The sequence below is a fragment of the Pempheris klunzingeri genome, chromosome 3, assembly GCF_042242105.1.
Source record: "Pempheris klunzingeri isolate RE-2024b chromosome 3, fPemKlu1.hap1, whole genome shotgun sequence".
NCBI classification, from domain to species: domain Eukaryota; kingdom Metazoa; phylum Chordata; class Actinopteri; order Acropomatiformes; family Pempheridae; genus Pempheris; species Pempheris klunzingeri.
This window is the reverse complement of record NC_092014.1, coordinates 27,558,086-27,581,653: the sequence shown is the minus strand read 5'-3', so window position 1 is coordinate 27,581,653 and position 23,568 is coordinate 27,558,086. Positions and strand designations below refer to the sequence as shown.

Here is a 23,568-nt window from a genome sequence, read left to right as displayed (position 1 = left end):
TCGTCTGGACCAGGCAGGGTCCGGTCCCACCTCGGCTCTCTTTCCCCTGGCTCTTCTTGGCCGGGCTCTACTGAAAGCCTGGGCTCCTCAGGGTCCAGTTTCGTGGCCTGCAGCTTTCTCCTTCAGCTCCAGCCTCAGTGTGGCCTGTACCAGAGCAGACCGCCTTTTTTCACGGCAACCAAGTTTCTCAGCGCCAGCAGGTATGACCCAAAGTCTGCCAGCTAATCTTCAGAGCAACAGGAGGACACCAGCAAGTCAGCACCCAGCTGCTAACTAGGAGCGAATGGATTCCTCCATCCTGCAACCAGGACAGCAAGGACAAAGAACCACAATCCTTCTTCCAGCCTCAGTTCATCAACAGATTTGCCAGCTAAAAAAAGCAGCACACTGAAGGACTGGTAACAAACTGTAACTGGGCATATATATATATAGCATTGCATGACTGTATACATGGCTAAGCAATGGTTTCTGCGTCACTTGTGACTGTACTCATTCAAGCCCTCCACTCCTGAAAATGGATGGAACAGGTCCCAAGAAGAGGGAATCCACTCTCTGATTCCACTCCCTTTGAAAGGGCAAAGGTCTTGCACCTTTCTCCACTCTGCAAAATGTAGTCCTGCATCATTTTATCCTCCTCAAAACACACACACACACTCTATCTCTCAGAATGATTGCATTTGATCATTTTTTTTGTGATGTAAATTTTAGGTGTTGACTTTTCATCACTTTTTGTACATGTTGTAGATATTTTTATTTCATTTTATTTTATTATCGTGTTATGTTACCATTTTCACACATTCAATGAATCTACGTTAGAGGGTTATATGGAGACAGGGGCGCTGTGGGTAGGCCATTTTTTCTGCCAGCGTTGGCAGATATGCCAAACATCCAGCAGAAACAGAGCAACACAAGCAGCCGTTTAGTCAGCTAGCTAGTCTTAATCGTCCGCGGGGAGAAACCAACATCTCACTTTAAACACATCATTACACAACGATGACTGGTAGAAATACATGAAGCGCAACGCAGCAGGACTGAGGAACAACGGGCGAAAACAACATGAAAACACGACTCGTAGTTCCTCGGTGAGTCACCCTGTTTTGGGCTCCCATGACCGCAGATATCAGGCTTTTGCCAACGGGAGCCCCTCTGCACGTCGGGGACCTATACCTGCACCCAGAGTGCTGTCCAGTGAAGCGTGGATTGAACGGTTGTGTGATGACCTGTGCTACTGTATGTGCAAGTGCGTATGATGGCCTTACAATTGAGCTCTGAGAGGTTGGGTGTGGGGAGACGTATTACCTTGGCAGCAGTGATGGATATGTGTGAATTTGACCTGGTTTGTGACAAAGAGCATGTTGAAGAAACAGGAGATGCAGTACGGAGTGTTGAACACATACTTTTGTCCAGCAGTTGGAGGAGATGGGAGGGCGAGAAAGAGTCCTTGGAGTTTACAGATAGCTGGTAGTCTTTAATGGCTCCTTTTTGAATGCACTTTGTATGCTAGTCGAAGCTGAGTTTATTGTCCAGTGTGATGCCATCTTATCTGAAGCTGTCAATCATTTCAACTGTTTCATTGTTGATGAAAATGAAATGTTGGAGTGATGGGGTATCTACTATTATTTCTTACCATTAGCAGTCATTTCAAGTATTATCTGGCCGTCTTGGGAACTTTAAAGCTGGGGTAGGCAGTTTTTTTTTGTGTCATTGGGCAAAAAATATCCATAATAACCTTTCAGAATATTGTAGTCAAGTCTGAGGTCTGCTCAAGTGGTCTGAGAGAAAACGAAACCACTGCAGCTCCTCTTGGCTCCGTTTTCAGGCTTTAGAAAATATAGCTGTGACGGGAGACTTTGGCCGACCACGGGTCCTTTCAGACGGAGAGAGAGAGAGAGCATTCCTATTAGCTGTTCTACAAACACAGATGTACACGCAGGTCCATTTAGATGCCAATAAAGCCTGATTTAATAGCGGAGAAACCTGCAGAAAAAGTTCTTTTCTTCAAGCATTAGCAAGAACTGCCAATACTGCAAAGCAACCCGATCACAGAAAGGCAGACTTATCAAACAGAGAGTCTAAAAGACAGGTTGACAATAAAAATACAATAAAATGATTTCAGCAAAGCATTTCAGAGATAAAGAGAGCTTCGCAACAAAGCTGCTCACAGACACATTGTCCTGTAACAGTGTGTTACAGTGGTTTGATAGGTTGTGCTATGGATGTAACACTATTATAAGGCCTCTTGTAATACATCCATGGGATGTGTATGTAGATTCACGTTGACCATGGGCAAAGAGTGGCTGTGTTGAAAGTTGCTACCAATTTAGTCTTCTGTTAACCGTAGCCAAAGGCTGTGACTAATTCCTATTCATAATTATGCAGCAAACGCTAGCTAAGGCCTTGAATCACAGTATATCATCTCAAAGGGCTTTACAAGCCCACAACAAAACAACATGGTATTTCTCATAGATTGCTGCTATACAGCACAACAGCAATGAGATCACAAGCAGGACCAGTTGAAGCTGCTAACTTTATTTCCCTGCATGTATGAAGCGCATGCAGATGCCCGTGCCTCTGGCTTGTGCTCGTCAGGTGGGAAGGCCTCGGGACAGAGAGCTGGAACATTCACTCTCCTTTTAGGTCTGTTTTGTATGGAAGCCCGTTTCCACCAGTGAAAAAAAAAAAAAGATGAGATAAAGTCATAATTACGAGATAAAAAGTCGAAATTACAAGATAAAAAGTCATAATTACGAGATAAGAAAGTCATAATTATGAGATAAAAAGTCGAAATTACAAGATAAAAAGTCGAAATTACGAGAAAGGAAATGTGCATGCGCTTCAGTTGTACCGACAGAGAAAGGGGTCCATGAACGCCTCGCTTGTCCAGCTACAGCAATGACGCTATCCTGTGGTTGAAAGGTCGCTATTACAAGTGACTTCATGACTGCATGATATAGCTTTGAAATATTAAATTAGTTCATTGTTGCAGGGAGCAAAACAAGTTGCGAGAATTTCTTTAATGTGGCTTTGAAATGATCTTCTAATGTCTCACTCTGTGGTCTTCGTTACAGTGCCTCTTATTCTTTCTACACCAAAGGTTCTTCTTGCTTAAAATCCTTTCTAGTGTGTGTTTGCTCAGTATAATCCCATGCAAATCAGAGAGTAAATGAAGTATTTCATCCATTGTAAAGCCCTGTTTAAATTAGTCCTCAATATACTGGCAGTCCATTTCCTTTCTCGTAATTTCGACTTTTTATCTCGTAATTATGACTTTTTATCTCAACTTTTTTTTTTTTTTCACTGGCGGAAACGGGCTTCCATAATCTGTGTTTTTAGCTTGCTAAATATTTCACCAGCTAGTTGCCAGCATTGTCTGCCATTCGGTGCTAGGTAGCCAGCGGTGGGTGTAGCAGAAGTTTTACAGCTAAAACAGCTGCCTGCTGCCATGAGTGAAGCATATTAGTGCATGTCGTGTAAACAGCTAAACAAAATATGACAATTTCTCATCGCCAAGTCTATCCTTTTTCCATCTAAATTGTTCCGTCTGAACTTTATGAACTCCATTTTTAAGTTTTAGCTTTATTTTATTTATCATATTTCAGTTATTATTTTTCAGAGGATGGTAGAATCCAATATTCTTATTCACGACCGCCGTGTGTTTGTATTAGCATGCTGTGTGGATAGGGAGCCTGCACAAAACCAATTTCTTGGATCTCATGGAAACATCAACATGCAAGTTTTAGTTTTAACCACTTTCGTATGCAAGGGAGCTGTGAGTGGAGCGCCTGATGAGAAGGAATGACTGTAGAAAGCAAACAAGACAAAGCCTACATATTTTCAGAGCATCATTTTCCCTCAACTGATCAACATTCTCCCGTATTGTGACATTTTGTGACACCTGCCCTCTAACCTTTTCTCCTATTTGTTCATGATTGGAAAAGGTAAAGGGAGAGAAAATGAAGCAAAAAAAAAAAGACCCTCTCATCAGAGCTGTATATAAGAGCTGTATGTATTGTATTTTTACTTCTCACCAAGGTGTCTTGATCTCCGTATTGTGATGTATCCCAGTGGAATCCATTGCACCCGTAAGCACGCCTGCATCATACAATGTTCCTATAATACCTCATTTACCAGAAATACATCAGCCAAGTAGAAAGTTCCCTCCAGCTGAGTTGAATGAGCTGAATGATAAAGGTTAATTTGGATTTGTAGTTTAGACAGTTTAGACTGCATTTGATTGAATTGGTCGGCATGTGGCTTAAGGTATGTGGCATTATATCTGCCTTCTGTGAATGATGACCTTGCGTTAGTGGGTCTACCCACCATGGCTGCTGTTACCCAAGAGAGTGCTTACAAATGACTCAGTGGTATGAGAGACCAGTCCCGCTTTGCCGTCCTGTGCCATACTGAGAAGGATATTGACTGTGAGAGCAGCGTGTATTCTCTTTTCTCACCGCCATCTGACGACATAATGGGCGCACAGAGATTGTCGTGCCAAAGGCCACCTCCAAATCTAATGTAAGCCCCTCTGTGCGATGCAGGGACAGTACTTTTTTCTGCACTTACATAATGACTTTTATCGACCCGTTGGTGACAGAGGCATCGCGAGAGGTTCAGCAGGGCCACAGGCTCTTGTTGGCCTGTAACTAATAAAAAAAAAGAAAGCTACTGGTAACACTATTGTTTTATAATCATAGTTTTGTCAGATCTGTCAGTTTCTGTATTTAATAGTGTTGTGCTCAGTTCTCTGCGTTACGGTTTCACCAAAATACGTTGGGTTTTGCACCATTTCTGGGGCAATATGGCTATCGGAAATAATTAGAAATTATCAAAGATAATTTATAGTTATATTGATTAATGGGACTTAGTGTAAAGTCCAACTTGATTGGAGCACCACCTGGAAAAAGAAAAATCTTCCACTCATCCGGGGTCGGGTCGCAGTGGCAACAGGTCAAGTAGGGCAGGCACTCCAGACGTATGATGTAGATGCAGGACTACGAAAAGGTTGGAGGACCCAATGGTGACTCCCTACAAAAGCAAACGAACATCAACTTAACTTAATGGCTGCACAGTACCTGCAACACATCATAATAATCAAACTCAATGAACATTACAGCAAATCAAACCCAATACATTACCATGGATGAACCATTGCTTAGCCATGTATACAGTTATATGCTATACATATGATTGTTGGAAACACAGAGTAACAAAACTAACTGATGATTAATTCTGAAGATATAACTTAATCAACCAACAGTCATTAGTCCATATGTCCTCCAACACATTATTAGTGTTAATATCAGATATTATTGTTAGCTTTGGTTTATCAAATTAAAGTTTAACATAATAAAGTAAGCTTTATCATTATGGTATATATAAAACATTATTATGTTATACTATGATAATAATGGCAGTATAACAAAGGATAGCAATGCAATGCAGACGTGTGGATTGTTAATGCGCTAACTACTACTTCAAATCATTTTAGTTTCCTTATAAATAACTGACACTTTCTTATGTTGTATTCTTATCACTATGTAGAACACGGTCCTCTGCTGTTTTGTCTCTGACTGATGTTTAATTCTGACTTCCGTTCAGGAGAAATGTAACTGGTAATAAAAAAAATATATATTACTCGATTGTAGTGCGGTTTTTCAGCCGTGATTAGTGTCTGGAGGTCTTTCTCCTGAACAATGCACTGCGGCACGCTTGCATCACTCACGGACTCGTAGAAACACATCAACTTACACGCACACACCCACACGTCCACGCGCCTCTCCAAACTCTCGGCCACTGTACACTCTCCCAATCATGACAGCGCTGGTGTGTCTTCTTATTAGTCCGTCTTCTGTCAGGTCCACTGATTCAATTATATTTGCATCTGATATTATCTGGAGATTTCTTTGTGATTTTTTTTCCGGGGACCATGCCAGAGTTTGGCAAGAAATGTTGGACCTCTAAGAAAAGAAAGACGCTCATGGGAAATTAGCACTTTCAAGGCCTGACTGAGCATAGGCGCTGAGAATGAAAAGAGAGATAAACAGCAGAAATCTGAATGATGAGGGCCACACAGCCACTCCACTTACACAGAGCGAACACACACACACACACACACACACACACACACACACACACACACACACACACACACACACACACACTTGCTGCAAAGATGTATCATTGTGATTATATCATCAAGTCTAACAGATACAAATTATTATTTGAGATATGGTATCATCAGTGGAAAACTGACTGTGGATGACACATTTTTAAAATGCTAATCTACAGCCATAGTTGTAATAATACGCTCTGTATCTCAGATATGGTAATCATTCTTGATTGACTTGTATCTCTGTGTTCTGTCTTTTCAATACTGTGCACACACACACACACACTCACGCACACACACAACTCATGCATATACAAACATTGCAGCACATTATGTCCCATCTGCCACTTTGGTCTTTGTTTGGGCTGGTAAAAGTGTGCACCCCACAGATCAAATGGAATATAACATTTTTTTTTTTTGAAAATGACTAACATTGTCCTTCCATCATCTTCAGATCATGTTGCTAACTGATCCAGAGGTGGAGAGCAGCCTGCTGATCAGCTCCGACGAAGGAGCCACTTACCAGAAGTACCGACTGAACTTCTACATCCTCAGCCTGCTCTTCCACCCCGAACAGGAGGACTGGATTCTGGCCTACAGCCACGACCAAAAGGTGAGGAGAGCAGGCACAGCTAGTTTAGTGGCTGGTCGTTCATTAGCATCAAAAAGAAGCGGAGTGTTAAGTCAAATACGAAGCAGCAGTCTGGGATGCGGCGCCTCAGAGCACAAACGTGAGATCCTGTTACACAAGAGTTTGAGCTGGCAGTGCACTGCCAGAGTTCATGAAGTGCGTTTGGTAGAGAGGTGGATAAAGCGTGGATTGTGTATATGTATAGTTGTGGTGGTTCCAAATTCACTGACACGGATGCTCATTTAAGAAAGCTCAACTGTCTGTATGAAATTTTCAAAGATAAAACATGGTAATGTTCTCTTTTCAAGTCAAAAAGTTATGTGATTCTTATTTTGATTTACAGGATAGTAGTATTTCTTATTCTCCCTCTACCTAAAATATCTGTTTCTTTTGCTTTTCCTGTCGAAGCAGGACGTCCACACCCCATGGCTTTCACCTTTTACGTAGAGGGGTTTGTCGCAAAAGTTCATTCACTAAACGCTTACCTGATGTCTGGTCTGTCTCATAATTTTGCTACTCATTCTTGGATCACTTCTCGGATCTGAAGTCATCGTGCAGCCGACGTGTGTAGATATTTTACATTCTACCATTTAGATGCAGAAAAACAATGTTTTTGCTATATGAGGATTCAGTCTCATTGTAAACCACACCTTCAGAATGACCCCGCCGCTGTTGAGCTTAGAGACACCAAAATGTAATGGATTTCAAAGAGAAAAGCTCATCCGATATAGGAAGCAAAGTGCAGGCAAAAAAAATTTGCATGTGAACTAGAGAGAGAAAAAGAGAGAGAAAAAGAGAGAGAGAGAGAGAGAGAGAGAGAGAGAGAGAGCGGCATACAAAGAGAAAGAACGAGCAAGAGGTCAAATTTATAGACATTTAAAAATAACCATTTGCATTAATAAAATGCTTTTCTCACAGTTTCCCCCTTTGGGTCTAATGTTTCAGCCGTGATGAATAATGAAGGCATTCTCTTGGAGAAGTGTGGACGTATGGAGCACGTGGTGTTGGGAGCATGCCTCGGCTCTCCCCTCTGGAACGAACATCGCAGTTTCATTGTGCAGCGAGTATATAATCCCTCATACACACACGCGCGCGCAAACACACCCCATTACCATATTGTTTTCAAATTTGCTGTGTGATGATTCCTAGAAGCCTGAAACCCACAAGCGCCATCGCTATTTTTGATTAGTTTCCAATTCATGTTGTTCAGCTGTGTTTCGCTTAAGTTTACCCGTGACTCTCATTTACCGGTTCGACAGAATGCAGAGCATGAGTAAATGTAAATAAGGGTCTGGGCTTTCAAACCACTCTTACATGATGAGCATGAACCAATGATCCGATGGTGCAGCATTCAAAGAGCTATGTATAAAGGAATGTTGACTTTTGACATTTTGGATTAAGACCAGTTATAAAAACAAAAATAACCACCTTAGTGCCCGTTCTTTTCCGTACGTTCTTCCTTCAGGTCACAGCCGTACGCTCACACTCTCGGTCCTGCGCCGACAAAAGCTCTACCCTTCTCCTCCCTCGATATGTTATTGGCTGTACGTAGCCCACAGCTTAACAATTTGAAAGGATCCTCAAGCATAATTGCTTTATTTCTACTGGATACCCGCATATTGAGTTAGTTTGCCCTGCACCCTTATGACCCGAAAGGTACGGAACAAGAAAAAAGTACTCAAAACACTTTAAAAATGTGATGTGAGGTCTGGACGTGGGTGTACTGAGGCAACGCAACTCTCTTCTCACTTTGCTCTCATTGAGATAGGGTCAAAATAACACAAGTCAACAAATCATCATCATCATAATGTGCAATGTGGATACTGTTGAAACACGTTGCATGAGCAGAACGGAATTTGTTAAGAGACTATTGTGAGCTACATGTGATATTAGTCATACCGATGGAGGGCGAAGTGCTCAGAATGCCTGTCCCTTTCTTCCTCCACTGCTTTGGCAGCTGTTCCACAGGAACAGGAATGATTCCAGGACAAGGAATCATTTAATGTTTGTGGTATAGTAGTGCTGTCTATTTCACACAGAATTCAAAGCAGGATTCCAGACCAACGCTATGCTAGAGCAAAACTCTTAATAGCACTTGTGTCAGGAGAGTTATGGAACATGGTAACTGTAGTGATCTCCACATAGACTCCTCTGAGTGTTTCTGATTTAAAACTTGACACACCAGCCAATTTAGCAAGTGTTAGAGTCAAAGACAAAAATGAACACTTCTTCATGGTGGTTAAAACAATCATTACCTCGTATTTCCTTACAAATAAACAAACAAAAGGAAGGCAGCGGCACAGGCAGCCGTTCCTTACCGGCTACACGTAAGGATCTGGCAACGACGGCCTTAAGCTAACCTTAACCACCTACACATAAGCCTTAGACTGCTGGAGTTCACACGTAGCCTGTAGGCACTTGAGAGGCTGAATTTGGGGCAGCCGATTCCAGAATTCTTAAAATATCCAGACTTTTTATTATGCATTATGAATAATTATGCGAGTTCATTCTGCATACTTCAAATTTATTAGACATATTTCTTACTATTCATGTCAGTAGTCAAAACTGTACTGCTCAGTATAAAGAATGCAGTAGTACATCCGTAATTACTACACACATGCACTTAAACATACAGCATTTACATAAAGACTTAAGACGTACAATGTTAAAGATAGTGTCTGCGTGTTTTAATGTTTATTCTCTCGCAAGATGAATAGAGGATAAGAAATGTAACTGGGTTATAACTGACCCCTACGTTGTTTGGCTCCCCACCTTAAAATAGAGGTTTCTTCACTTGTGACGCTTTGGAGCTGGTTGCATATTTCTACGTGTGATCAGACAAACCAAAACTAGTTTTTCTTTCTTAATCCGAATAATTTTACAGACCAAAAGCTGCAATTGTTGTAAAAAAAAAAAAAAAAATAGGATCTTTTGGCTAATTTTATGGAGCAACAATAAATTTTGCTGCTTTTCCGTCTAATGAATCATCTCATGTGACAATGACTGCAGATGGAGTTTTGTCCATAAAGCAAATCCAACAATAGGTATGTATTGATTTTAGACTAACGGGCGGACAGAGGTTGAGAGCTTTTCTGACACATTTTTTATATATTATTGTTTGTGCTGCTGAAACAGGCTTCAGCTCACCAAACTGTATTTGTGCTGCGTGCTCCTTATATGTCAGGTGCTCGTTCAACCATCCGCTCTCTCACCAAGGCCTTAACTGGAACACACTGTCTCCACCCTAAAACTACTTCTCTTTCAATTTCCTCACCTCCCGTTGGCAGCGCCGCCTCATTTGTTGATTGAGAGACTTTTGGAGGTTGTAAAGGCTGCATCAATTCGCCCCCCCCCCTGTTCTCTGCCTCTTTGCTGTCACTTGCCCGGGTATATACTTACTTGCTGTGGGAGGATAATTAGTCGAAGTGATTTCCCACACACCCCTCCCCAGCCTCACCCCATGTTGCTTGCATCTGCTTAGCACAGCTCGGCGTGGAAGTCGTGGAAATCTTATCGCCCGTGTCGTTTGTCTCTCCCCGTTTGACATGAGAATATACGCACACCAGATGGAATAGTCACAGTGAATATGTAGTTTGCATGTGCCCACTGTAGAGTGGTCCAATAAAGTGGACACAGTGCAAAAAAATATAGATACTCCACGGAAGTCTGAAAGTGATTTGTGTTAAAGCAATAAGCGGCAACCTGTTAAAGTTAGCGGAGACTGGTTTTGACTCTCTTTGAGCACTTGGCTTATGGTTGAAGCATTTTCTACGTTGGTAAAATAAAGCTAAATACAGGTAAGCTAACAATAAACTCTAAGAGTACTTCTGCCCTGAGCAAAATAAAAGCAAATTATTGATTTGACAACGATGATGTGTAGAATAAAAGACGGAGAGACTTTAAATGCAGGCCTACACTTTATCCTTCAGGATAGACTAAATAAATACAATTAGAAAATAAATGAATGTAAACAGAACATAAACAAAGTCACATTTTTGTTAGTGGCTAATAAATGATTGTTTACACTGTATGCTTGGTTGCTCATGCTGAAAATGGAAAAAGTCCAGCTTGAAAGACTGAAATAAAATTAAATTCCAGCTGTAAGCTATAGAGTAAACGGATTTGTCATTTGCTTTGTCAGAGAATGCAAGTGCGTTTGGAGACAAAAGGACTTCAGAGAGTATATCAGCGAGGTTATTGATTTTACTGAGCAACCAACCCAATATACAGGCAGAATGCAGACGTACAGGTGAACAGTTTATTCGGGGCACTAGGGGTTATTGTTGGATGTCATTCCTCGTGTCGTTCTCCCCTCGTGTCCCGTCATTCCTCTACAGTCTCCACTGCTAAAGCGGTTCATTTTTATCATCTTTAAGTTTAACCAGAACAATTGTATTGTGAAAATTCTATACCCGCACCCTTTTCATATCTCTCTTAGACATATAATCCATTGTTCATATAAAAACAGCTGCAGCTTTAAAAAAAAAAAAAAAAACCTGGTGTGAAGGACTCAAATCTCAGACAGATCTCTATGTTGAAGAAATAAAACCAAAACTAGCTGCATGGCTAGAAACCCCCCTGAGAAAACCAACCCATCAATATCACCTCAGTTCATTAATTTCGTCAAAAAAAAATTGAGCCAAAACAGCGACCCCTGAAATTTCACTGGAAGAACCGTGGTAACAAATGAGGACACTCAAGAGTTCTTATTTTTATGGACAGTTAGTTCCATTACACAGGGATTTCACATGTTATCCTCCGCCCTTTCTCTGTAGAGAGGCAAAGTCTCAGCAATCCAGTGATTTACTGAGTAGTGAACAATGTGGGTAGCGAGACCACCCACCATGCTTGGGCTCCTCTCATCTCCCTGTCTCATTCACTGGCTTGTTACAGCAAGGTGAATTTCTCTAGTGCAGGAGAACCTGCACCCTGCGGTTCTTTCTTTAAGCTTTCCTTCTTGACTTGTGTTCATAGTGTGTGTGTGTGTGTGTGTGTGTGTGTGTGTGTGTGTGTCAAAAATCTCCGTAAGGTTTCGCAGTAATGGATGCTCATGTGGGACGGCGGACAAATGCTTTCATCCCAAAATGTCTGTAAGACATGTTACGCGTCTGCGGTGTTCGAATCTTGTGTGAATTCTAATCTAATTTAGTGAATTCAAATAAAGAGCGTATTACAGACTGTGTGTGTGTGTGTGTGTGTGTTTGTTTGTTTGAGAGAGAGAGAAAGTTTGTCTCCCACTCATCGTTACACTGCAGATGTTAAAAGGATCACCGAGGCACTAAGTAAATCAACGTGTGAACACAAACAGGGAAAGAAATGTGCAAAAGCTCATTATTTCGAGGGCAAACACAAGCATTTGATAGTAGAATGGCTTGTGCTGTACAAAATGGTAAATTTGATCGGCTGTTTACATGATGCACGAATAAACGCTCACCAAATGCCTGGCTGTCTTGCTACAGCTTTACAGCTCGGTGGAGTTCGGGAGGAGGTGGCAACTGGTGCACGAGAGAGTGGCTCCCAATCGCTTCTACTGGTGAGTAGATTTGGATATCTATCAAGATGTTGGCAATAATCTAGAATTGCGCCATTGCATTTACATTGTGAGCATTTTCTAGTAGGTCGATTTTGAAAGTTTTAAATATTCCACCCCTTCCCTCAGGCTTTCCTCCAAAACCACTCCCCTACAACTAATGAACGCACCGTCTTGACTGTCACGGGTCCGTGACAGCGATGAGAGAACCAGCCGCTGCCTTTGGCCTTTGCCTTTATCTCAGAGTGGCTGCCTACTGGGCTCAGAGGCGGTGCTTTGTGCAGATGGGTCAGCTCCACAGATGCATGGTCAGCCCGCTAAACGAGAGCCCCCGCAGTACACAAACTTGATAAGCGCGGCTGTCTCTCGTCCTTCGGCTCAGTGGGTGTGCGCCCCTTGCTGGTGACTCGCTTATTGTTGCGTTTAATAACCGACACCTATGGGTCATTTACGCCTAACTTGTTACGCTTATTAGCTACAGCGGATTAAATTTGCAGGTGAAAGTCGTTGACACAGTTAACCCCTTACTGCCTGAATTTATTTACAATTATATAAAAAAATTAATTATTTGTGTTTTTGCATTCAAGCAGATGCTAAATTAAGTGGAGATTGTTAATTTGACTATAGCATAGAATAGTACAATATAATAATAGTATAATATAATATATATGTATATACGCATAGAATATATATATATATATATATTTATGTATGTATGTATGTATGTATGCATCTATGTATATGTAATGTATATATAGAATATGCATCAACCGGCATTCATGGGATACAGAGGCCACCTCAGCTGCATCAAGACCGGAAGAGGTTTGAGGCGAATTCGCGACAACAGGCAACAAGGGGTTAATGTTCACTGACTGACCATTTTGCTTGTATGACGTTAACGATAATCATGCAGCGCTAATTAACTTGGGTTTTCAACTGGAGTCAGTTCCAGACGTGAAGGATCCATCCGTAGTTTAAAAAGGATTGTCGGTCCTTGCGCATGTACACGTCCTGCGGGTCTAGACACACTGTTGCATTGTTGTTGCAAAACTAGAATTTGCGTGACAACTATGTCCCAACTCCTAACTGTCTACCTACTCAAAGCCAAATGAAGAGCAGTTTTGACTTTGTGAACGTCCTGGACGGACCTACGTCATTGCCACTCCGCAAAGTGAGCGGCAGATGAGATGAGGTTTTTAACATTTCCATTATTCATGTGTCTGACATGCCTGATCTTCTCTGTGGCAGACACTTACATTATGTGACCAGCAGTGTTCGGCAGTGGAGAGAGACGCTTCGGGAGCTCTTTAGGGTGGAATTGAGGGATTGTTACTGTTTGAGATGAAACGTACTATATGAAGATTGAAATGAACAGAATGGCTCCCCTGACCAAGCCTTTAAAGGCAAAATTGTGATATTATTCTATCTGAAATTGCTGCACAGTGATGTCTCAGTTCTTTCAGACGAAGACTAATCCAACATTAAACTGTACATTACCATTTCACTTTATTGCTCTCCTGGTTTCCCATTTTTACCTCAGCTAAATGGCCTCGCCAGTGCGGGCCACCACAGGTGCTGTCCGTCTCAGTGGTAACTAGCACATCTGGCCTCTATACAGTAACTAACACGTAACAAAAAGCTTTCACCTTGACAAACTGTGGCTGAACTGTCAGGGTAGTAACAAGCTGGGCAGCCAGGAGTGAAGGGAGCCTGGAGGGCTGATGCTGCAGAAGCTGTCAGAGTTCTATTTTTGGGACGCACACTGTGCAGTAGGTGTGTGGTAGCGCTGGTAATGAGGCTGCAGAGGGAGGCTTATGCCTGCTGTACATTTGGACACCAAACATATAAAGGAGATGAAGAGCCGTAAGCTCATTTGCGATTTGGTCAACCCGAGCCGCGCTCAGTCACGCGGTGTCGGTTGGTTTGTGCGAAGCGCGAAACCTACCTCGAACAAACGGCACTCCAAATTCCACCGCATTCAGCTTTTAATCAGTTTGTGAGCTTAGCAAGTGCAGCCCGTGAAATGTTTTGCATACGACATTACAAAATCTTTTGGAAAACATCTGGAGCCGTCTGCTTGTAAGTATTTGTGCAAGCCTCGTGACTACGTCCAATTTTTCCTCCACCTGTTCTGACGTTAAATCTCCTCAGAGACCACACAGCGTGGAGAAGCTGAGCCTCGCCTCCCGTCGCTAAGTGGCGAAAATACAGAAGTTTAAACAAACCGTATAGCTCTACTAGCTCAGAGTTATTCTGGATCTCTTGTTCTTTGGTACCTGGATGGATTATTCAGTGAGAATGGAAATGTGGTTTGGATAAATAGGCCATCTTATTCATTCACAGATGTGTTTCATGTGGGAAATCACCAATACTACCAATCCGAATAATGATTAGAAGCTGTGGTGGTCTTTGACTGTCTCTCACTGTCTGCTTCTCATTCCCCTCACACAAATCCCAGTTATTTCTTTTTCCATTTATGTGTGTGCTACCTGTCGGTACATTCTCTGTTTCTCTCGTTCTTCTCCAGCATCTATCTCTCTCTACCTCTCCGCTCTCTCTCCCCTCCATGTGTGTGCTGTCTTTGCTTCTCCTCTGATCCCCCAGTCTTTTTAATACATATTTAATGCCGTAATGATTATATGCTATTCCATCTGTGGACATCCCTACTGTAGCGAGAAAAATCAATGGCTTTTCCTTTCCTAATGATCCCAGGAAATGTCTTTCTCCAGCCGTCTAGGGGAGAAAGGACCTTCTGGGGGCTCTAAACATTTAGATCACACAGTAAACCTGAGGTCCTTTTTCTTAACACTTGCCACCCACAACGAAGACAAAGACACGGTAAATTCCTGCTGATGTTTACCACAACTGTCGCTACACCTGGCTTAACCTCCTTGTGTTTATACATTTGTGCGACTTTGCAGCATACAACCTCTCAGGTCAGACGCCATCAGTGGTAGGTGGCGTCTACCCAAAGGCAAAAGACCAATGGTGACGTTCCTGAAACACATTTGTCTGCCTTTCAGGTCGAAAATGGGTTTGGACAAAGAGCCGGGCTTAATTCACCTGGAAACCAGCATCTCTGAAGGACGTGAGTAATTGAATTCCGAGTTCAGAGCTCCATTTTCTTGTGTCTCTGTACTGTATAGTGAGCATTGTGTTAAAGTAGAGAGGAATTGGGAGTTGTGTGGACAATTCTGCGGATGGGTGATGTAGAGGGGCAGTGGAAATAGCAGAATCTGGGGACACACAATGACAATGGAGAGAAAAGTAATGCATATATTAGAATGCTTTTAAAAGCAAGTCATTTAGCTCAGTGGTGCTTTCAAAGGTATAGAGAGACGCTGGCACTTGAACATTGGGGGTTATTGTATAACATTTGACTTAATTCTGATGTCAGAATCCTCAGAATCAGGACTTTTAATTGATTTACCTCATCATTTCTTGATTTCATTATGTATATTATTATCTTTGCGAGCAATTCAATTTGTTGAATTTAAATGTGAAGTCCACTGGAGTGAAATTACAGGCATGTAATGTACCCTCATCGGGGTTAGATGATGTCATCAGAGGTTTAACTTGATATAACATTCAAGACTACAAAATTATAACAGAACGCCTGCGTTGCAACCTAAAGATCGGGGTAAAGACATTCTATGGGTGCATTATGGAAAACCATGAAATTTGAACCATGTTAGGGATTAAAATGAAATTATGCTGCTATTGTTTTTTTTTTTTATCTGTCTCTTCCCTAACTTCTTGAGGCCAACACAGTAGAGAAAAGCCAATCATACAAACACTCATAGCAAACATCAGTCATGTCAGATGTTACTGTGACATCAGTATTGATCATGTGGTGTGGAGGAAGCAGACGCATATTTGGCAGAGGCTAACACGTGGGGACATTCTTTCTCCCAGCGCTGCGATTGAAGGCAAAGCAATTGGCCTCTCTGGTCATCTGTCTTCCCCTCCCGCCCGGCTCCTCCCTTACTGGGACCACTTTATTGACACGAGTAATGTGGGAAGCCAAAAGAGGCCACTTGGCTCCGGGTGAAGGCTGCCTTTCTTCATTGGCTAATACCATCACTGATGCCGTGGCTTGACGTGCGTGTATGTGTGTCTTTGCTTGTGTGTGTGTGTGTGGGGGGGGGAGCAGAGGCGCTGTATGTCACCTGCAAGCTGCAGAACTGCACAGATGCCAACAAGGGCAAACCATTCCCTGGCTACATTGACCCCAATTCTCTGGTGGTGCAAGATGAGTATGTGTTTGTCCAGGTAGGTAATTGTCCACTTTGCTCAGTGAAAAGTATTAGAGCAGTGTTTAAGGCAGAAAGTGTGAGGATATCGTAGGACAATTTTCAAGGTCATTCTTAGAGGTGTGCTATTAGCGAAGCTTTATGTATCCCTAAAGTGGTAAAAAATAAATAAATAAATAATGCTTTATCTGTTTTTTTATGTTTCCAAAATGTTTTTACTCAACGGTTTCATCACCTTAAGGTGTCAACGGCGGGGAGGCCAATCTACTATGTGTCTGCTAAAAGAGATGTCTTTACTCCAATGAAGCTGCCCAAGTACACTCTGCCCAAGGTAACAAATATACCAGCTGATTTAAATGAAATGAACAGCAAGGTAGGGATCAAGGTAATGTCATTTTACAACAGAGGGTTGTACAATGAAATGGAATTTGTTGCCCCTTAATGTCACAAACAGTGCATATATACGGGTTGTTGAATTTGACAATACATGCATATATTATATACATACATACAGAAATGTATACAGTCAGGAAATGATCCCGTTTTTGAAATTGCATTTGGATGAGAGTAAACGCCAGCAACGGGATAATGATGATGATGATGATAATGATACGGCCTTCATCTTCACATTGTCTTCACGTGTCTGAGCGCTAAGCATCAGTGATAACACAGTGCGCCTCTGTCTGTCAGCGGAGTAACGTTAGCTTGTTCCAGGAAGCCGGGTTTCTGGAAAGAAGTGATCGCAGCAGTCTCTGATCTTTCATTGTCTGGGAAGCCCGAGTCCCACTTCATTCTCTCCGCCTTCCCACAGACATTAGCTTAGAACATACATGTCAAACTCAAGGCCCATACAATTATACAATTATATATAAGGCCCGCGAGATAATTTCATGTGACTATTAAGAACGGCCCGTCGGTAAACAGCACTCTAACCTCTCATACTACAAATCCCACAATGCACTGAACAGGACCCGTGCAGCAACCCCTCCCCCCGCAGGTATAATGACACACCGATCAGCGGATCAATGCATCGATCAGCGATGTTATAGCGACATTTAAGCTAACCCCCCCCCCCCCCAAAATAAATGGCTAAACGAAAAGTGGACTTTGAAAACAGAGACTTTCAAAGCAGGTGGGGGGCAGAGTTTTACCTGTTTGTCGATATCAGAGGTGAACCTGTGTGTCTTGTTTGTGGAGCTGATGTGGCCATAATTAAAGAATATAAATATAAGACGACACTATGAGACAAAACATGAGGACAGTACAGAAAAGAAAAAAATTTATTTTATTGAGGAAAAGTTGTTGAAGTTTGGCTGTTTACATTCATATTTCTGGATAAAATATACATTATATTATATACTATAATAAAAGAGTCACTTTTAGAGTCTTCACTAAATGTTGAGCCCGTTTGGCCCGCGACTTAGTTAAATTTAAAATTTTTAAATTTTGGCCCTTTCTCTGATTGAGTTTGACAGCCCTGGCTTAGAAGCAGCCTTAGGTCCAAGCTTCGGTTAGTTGAGGCGTTATCCCAGCTCTCCTCCTGTCCTCTGGGACAGTCGCACGCCCTCCAGTGGTATTTGGTATCAATGGTGACGCCGTGGGCAGCGATCATCGGGCCCACTGCTCTTCATTTCCAACGCCTTTGAGTGTATTTCTGACAGGTAATACGTGTTTACAGACGTGTCTACAGAGCTACCGACTCTACATATGCCACGGTTGCCAAATGAAAGGGCAAAACAAACATTTCTTTATTCTTAAGTAACAGAGGTAATTAAATGACCCACCATTAGAGTCTGTATCTTACTCTCATCTCGTGGACCGCCAACAATATATGAGACGAATTTCAAATTTAGTCTGTGGTTTTTTGGGGTTTTTTTGCATTCAAATCCGCACAATATGCCTCCGGCTCTTGTTGGTATGTGGGCTGACATTCCAGTAAAGTGCCAGTTCATCGCTGGCTCTGCGTGACACTCTCTTTGTTATTTATGGGCGAAATCAAAGCCAGAAGTAACTCACAGTGTTTCCAGAATTGTTATTCCGTGCTGCATGTGAGTATGGCCTCACTTGTCACGTCCCCATTGACAATTAAACATGTTTTATTCAATCAAGCCCTAGGCGCCCGGTTGCTGTCGGCTCACTGCAAGGTGTTATTGGCGCAGTCAGTGGTAGATGAAGCACACAGCCAAACAGCATGTCCTCAGCTGCATAATTTCTGCCCAATAAGCCCGACATAGTGTTAATGATTGTAGTATCCTCTTATTTAAAATAAGTGAATAGAGGAGATAAAGATGAGAGGCTTTGATTACTGAATATGATTAAACCCAGCAGGAGTGTAAGAACTGTATACGATGTAAAAGTTTTCTATATTTCCCATTTGAGACGTACGAGACAATGTTTTTGATTGTAAGGAGCAAATTAAAGCTTTCACAAATGTCAACTACAAATTAGAGCGTATCCAGGTTAGCCGCTTATTTATGACGTTAATTTTAGAATACATTCATTCTAAGTAATTGGTTTCTACTTTTTAGTGTATGTATATTCAAAGAGCATGATTAAAAGAAGGCTTTTCCCCATAACAAGGAACACTGTGTTCTACGAGCATTAAATACACAATAGAGTATTTGGTGGTGTATTGCTGCCACCATTGCAAACAGTCTGCTCAGTTTCTTGTCATAACAAGAGGACTTCTTGTTTTCATGAGGTTCCTTTTACGTTCATGTCTTGCATGTTGTGATGGCATGTTTGCCACTGGTGTCACCTCTGCCCCTCCGCCAGGACCTGCATGTGATCAGTACAGACGAAAACCGCGTGGTCGCAGCCGTACAGGAGTGGAACCAGAACGAAACGTACAACCTGTACGTGTCGGACACGTCGGGGGTCTACTACACCCTGGCTCTGGAGAACGTGGTCAGCAGTATGGGCCCCGAGGGTAACGTCATGGTCGACCTCTATGAGGTAAGCAAGCGTTGCTCTGGTAACAAATGGTATGACGCCTGTTTTTCAAGTACCAAAGTAGCATAGGGTGCTGAAAGTAGAATGATTCTGCTTTAAGTTTTGTATTGGTATGCTGCACGAGGCCTACCCCTCTCCCCCACCCCTCCCCCAACCCCAAGTCTGCACTCTGCGGTATTCATTTTGGTCAATTTCTTCTTTTTAAGTAACAGTGTCAAATAAACGTTTGCTCGCTGAGTGCCCAGCCTGCAAGTTTATTATGAACACTGATCAATATCTTAAAACTAGGAGGCAGAGATGATATATATATATATATATAAATATACTTGCTTTGTCATTTTGGAAAGAAACCCTACTGCTGTAGGCCTACAGTCTACAGAGCACATTGTGTGAATATGAAGCAGCTTCAAAGTGCTGACGCCAACAAAGGCAAAAGGGGATTGTGCCGGGGATATAGATTTTTGGGAGGCTGAGATTATTTCTTTGTTTGATGAATAACTGCAGATATTGCTTCACAAAATTCACATAATCCAGAAGAAAAAAATGTGTTAAGGGGCTAATATTGAGGCTCTGAAGCTGTAAAATAAGTCTGACTTTTTAAAGACATGTCAGCACTAAGCATAGGATGAACCTATGTCTCTGAATCAAGTAATTAAGCTGTTGATGATGCTGCTCATGTCTCGCTGCGGCCTCGGCGATAGAATCACATCCACTGACTTGATTGGGGTCGCCACCCAGAATGTTGGATACGCAAAATCTCTCCTCCAAGGGAGATTGAAGTATCTGTCAACTACTAAAGTGGAGTTTCATTGCCTGATGCAACCGCCACTGACTCATTTCAGTATCCCTGAGCTATTCCGAGAGGCCTCCAGCAAGGAGTCAGATTCATTTAAAACCCACATTGATTACTCAAAAGTCCCTAGGCAGTCGATCATTTCCCACTCAGTGTATGTGGCTGCATTTGGTTTTGTTGGGAATACAGAAGAGGTAAACGTACGTGGCTGCATTGCTCCAGGGCATGTGATTTGCTCCGTAGTGCATTGCATTCATTTTCTGCAATCAAAGACTCAAAGACATGAAAATACTTTAAAATCTCTAGGACATTTGAAGCATGCATGTCATTTGCGAGCTGTTGTCTTTCCTCATTTCTCAGGTAGCGGGAATAAAGGGGATGTTCCTAGCCAACAAAATGATGGATAACCAAGTGAAGACGCACATCACCTACAACAGAGGCAGAGACTGGAGGTTACTGCAGGCCCCGAGCAAAGACCTGAGGGGCAACAACATTCACTGCGTGCTGGTGAGTGTCCGAACGCGCCGCGCTCACACATGTTTTTATATGTGTGCGCTGCCATCAAAGAGGGGCCTTGACAGGAGTTGACTGATCCCGGCAGCGATGAGAGGCCGAGCTCAGAAAGAGTAGCGCCCGTCAAAGCTGAGTGCTCTGAAGCTGCTGAGCTGAAAGGTCAGCCGTTTTGATTCAGTCCAATAAGCTGACCTCCCATTTAAGAAACACAGAGAGGAAGAGGTGTCAGACAGAGAAGCAGACGCTTTTTTTTTTTAGATGTTAGAAGTTAGATGCTTCTCGTAGTCTGGTCGAATTGAGTTTTCACTCAAACGGCAAAGTTGGAAATCTGAAGTGAAAAAAAAATACCTAACGGTGTATTACAGATGTGGCGTGTGTCAAAGTGCACCCACTTCAATCAGCAGCTTGTAACGTGCGCTGCAGTGGAGAAGCAGCCGTCCAGAAGATGAAAGCGTAGATGCGATGTTTTGTGTCACTCCTGCAGGACATCATCTGCAAGTCATATCAGCACATCTTCTCTTAATATAACTTTATATATATATATATATATATTAAAAAATCACTCTTTTTTGATAAAGCAATTAGCAATGCCGCGGCATGCCTCGCCTTCTAACCATATTATACAGTCATTTGTCAGGAAATGTCAGAGTTTTAATAAACCTCTAAACAGCCCGTCACAACATGGCCTGCACCACTGGCATTTTGCTGGGTCGTAATGAGAATTGTGTCGGTAAAGGTTAACCCAATCAAAATTAATGGTGAGACCAGCCAATGGGGAAATGGTGTTTGTGATAAAACTTATGATTTGGGAGGGTTGTGCATCGAAGTCAATGCAATAACCGCTTTATTCGGAAGCGTTTTTTGAAGCTTTTTTTTTTTTTTTTTTTATGACACTGGCGGCTCAGCTCGGCTCGACAGTTCTAATGATTGAGTTATTTCTGTGCTATCATTTTTTTTCTACAGCCATACTGTTCATTACATCTCCATCTTCACGTGTCTGCGAATCCCTACACATCTGGAAACATAGCCAGCAGGGACTCAGCGCCAGGGATCATTGTTGCTTCAGGTGGGTGAGAGGGAATGTCTTCTGAGTGACATGTTGTTTCACTTTTCTCTTTATTCTCAGAGTTCTGACGGCTTGTTAAAAAAAAGAAGAGAAAAGCTCCCATTGAAATCCCTTCTGACCTTTTTGTTTGATCCATTACATCTATTACACAGTAGTCAATAAATACAATTAGGATCATTCTTGACTGGTGGAACGGAACGTCAACCAGGCGTTACAGTTATAATTTACTAATTAAAAGGAAGTTACACGTATTGCAGAAAGCAAGTCAACAAATTCTGCACTGTAGGGTTTTCTTAAATTACATACAGCAAAAGATAACAAAGGAGAAACGGAAAGCCCCATCTGTCTTTATTTATTTCTTTTTCTTATTGGCATTCACAATCCAGCAGTGAATCTTTTTTTTTTTAGGGTTTTTTTGCTCATCTATGGGCGCATTAGATTGCGTTATGCTAACTCAAAGAGACAAAGACCACTAAAGTCACTTAGACAGACAAAGCTAAGATAAATCTGCCTCTTTCACTTAGTTTGAAATCTTGGCACTCAACGTTTCAGTACAGTGACGTTTCCAACACGGCACTGCAGCTCTCCACGCTGTGGTCCTCTGTGCACTACCATTTGGCCTTTTGCATGTTTTTGCTCTTTGCCTCTGTTTTCGCTTGTTTGTTCCTGTTCGGTGTGTGTCGCCTCACCTTTGAACGGGGGGGGCAGATGACAGAACAGAGTGCCAGAGCTCCCAAAACTATCTAATCCTCATGGTTTAGCCCTCAGAGCATCGGTGTTCCCAAGACCACAGCGAAGAAAACAAAGACTCTCATTGACTCATTGTTGAAAAAACAAACAAAGAAATGGCGGAATATGAGCTCAGCGCTCCCCCAGGTGAATTCACACCTCAGTGATATTTACTCCCGCATGAACCGGCGCTGTCAATAACACATCGGCACACGCCTCGGGTGTCTGGCGAAGGCCAAGCTTACGTCGAGAAGTATTGGGGGCCGGACCTTTTGCGAAACACTGTGAATTAAACAGGTCTCAGGGACGTGAGAATAGAACAATCTGCTGATTTTGTTTGATCTATGTCATTATTCAAGCTATAGAATGGCCAAAATAAACAAAAAGAGAGAAAATCTGGTATTGTGTATTATTGTATTGTTGGGTTGTTCAATAACACATCATCGCTCATAATATCGGCTTGGCGGGGAAACCTGGTGATATCCTGTGACAGACTAATGTGAGCTGGGACGCATTATTTCTGCGTAATAAGTGAGATGGGATTAACTTGATGTTGCCGAGGACGTTGTTCATCATCGGCTCTGTCAACATGAACGCAAAACCAGGGAAAAACTGTTTCACACCCCGCCGCTCGTCTACCTCTCATCACTCTCTGCCCTGCTGAAGTCTTCCTAAGCTGCTACTTCAAAATACTGTGTGGTTGCCGTCAGCTGGGGGTGGCACACCGACACTGCCTCCAATGACAGTTTTGTCATTGTCATTGTTTTACTGACCTCATCTGGTTGAGATCTCTAAGTTTGTCGTGACGCCCCAGCATTGCTGCTGACTGTGTTCTGTCTTGCACACGCGTACGCAAACCTCTACATCACTGTAGCAAAAGTGAGAAAATGAGAAGGAAGTGAGGAAGAAAAATTGAGATTTTCAGCTGGCGTCAGATGTGAGCTGGTTAGGATACCCTTCTAAATGTGGGGACTATAAAGAAAACTGTTTCT

The 23,568-nt window shown here is 42.3% G+C and overlaps 1 protein-coding gene across 1 annotated transcript in view; it reads left to right on the top strand.

Annotated features, from left to right (window-relative positions):
• Positions 1-23,568, top strand: part of sorcs1 (sortilin-related VPS10 domain containing receptor 1) — a 138,152-nt gene that overhangs the window by 89,100 nt on the left and 25,484 nt on the right. The window contains exons 4-11 of the mRNA XM_070828542.1: positions 6,564-6,722; positions 12,200-12,273; positions 15,294-15,358; positions 16,424-16,542; positions 16,765-16,854; positions 19,299-19,478; positions 20,629-20,775; positions 21,745-21,847. Of these exons, the coding sequence (XP_070684643.1) occupies positions 6,564-6,722; positions 12,200-12,273; positions 15,294-15,358; positions 16,424-16,542; positions 16,765-16,854; positions 19,299-19,478; positions 20,629-20,775; positions 21,745-21,847 (937 nt within the window). The remainder of the gene's footprint in view (positions 1-6,563; positions 6,723-12,199; positions 12,274-15,293; positions 15,359-16,423; positions 16,543-16,764; positions 16,855-19,298; positions 19,479-20,628; positions 20,776-21,744; positions 21,848-23,568) is intronic.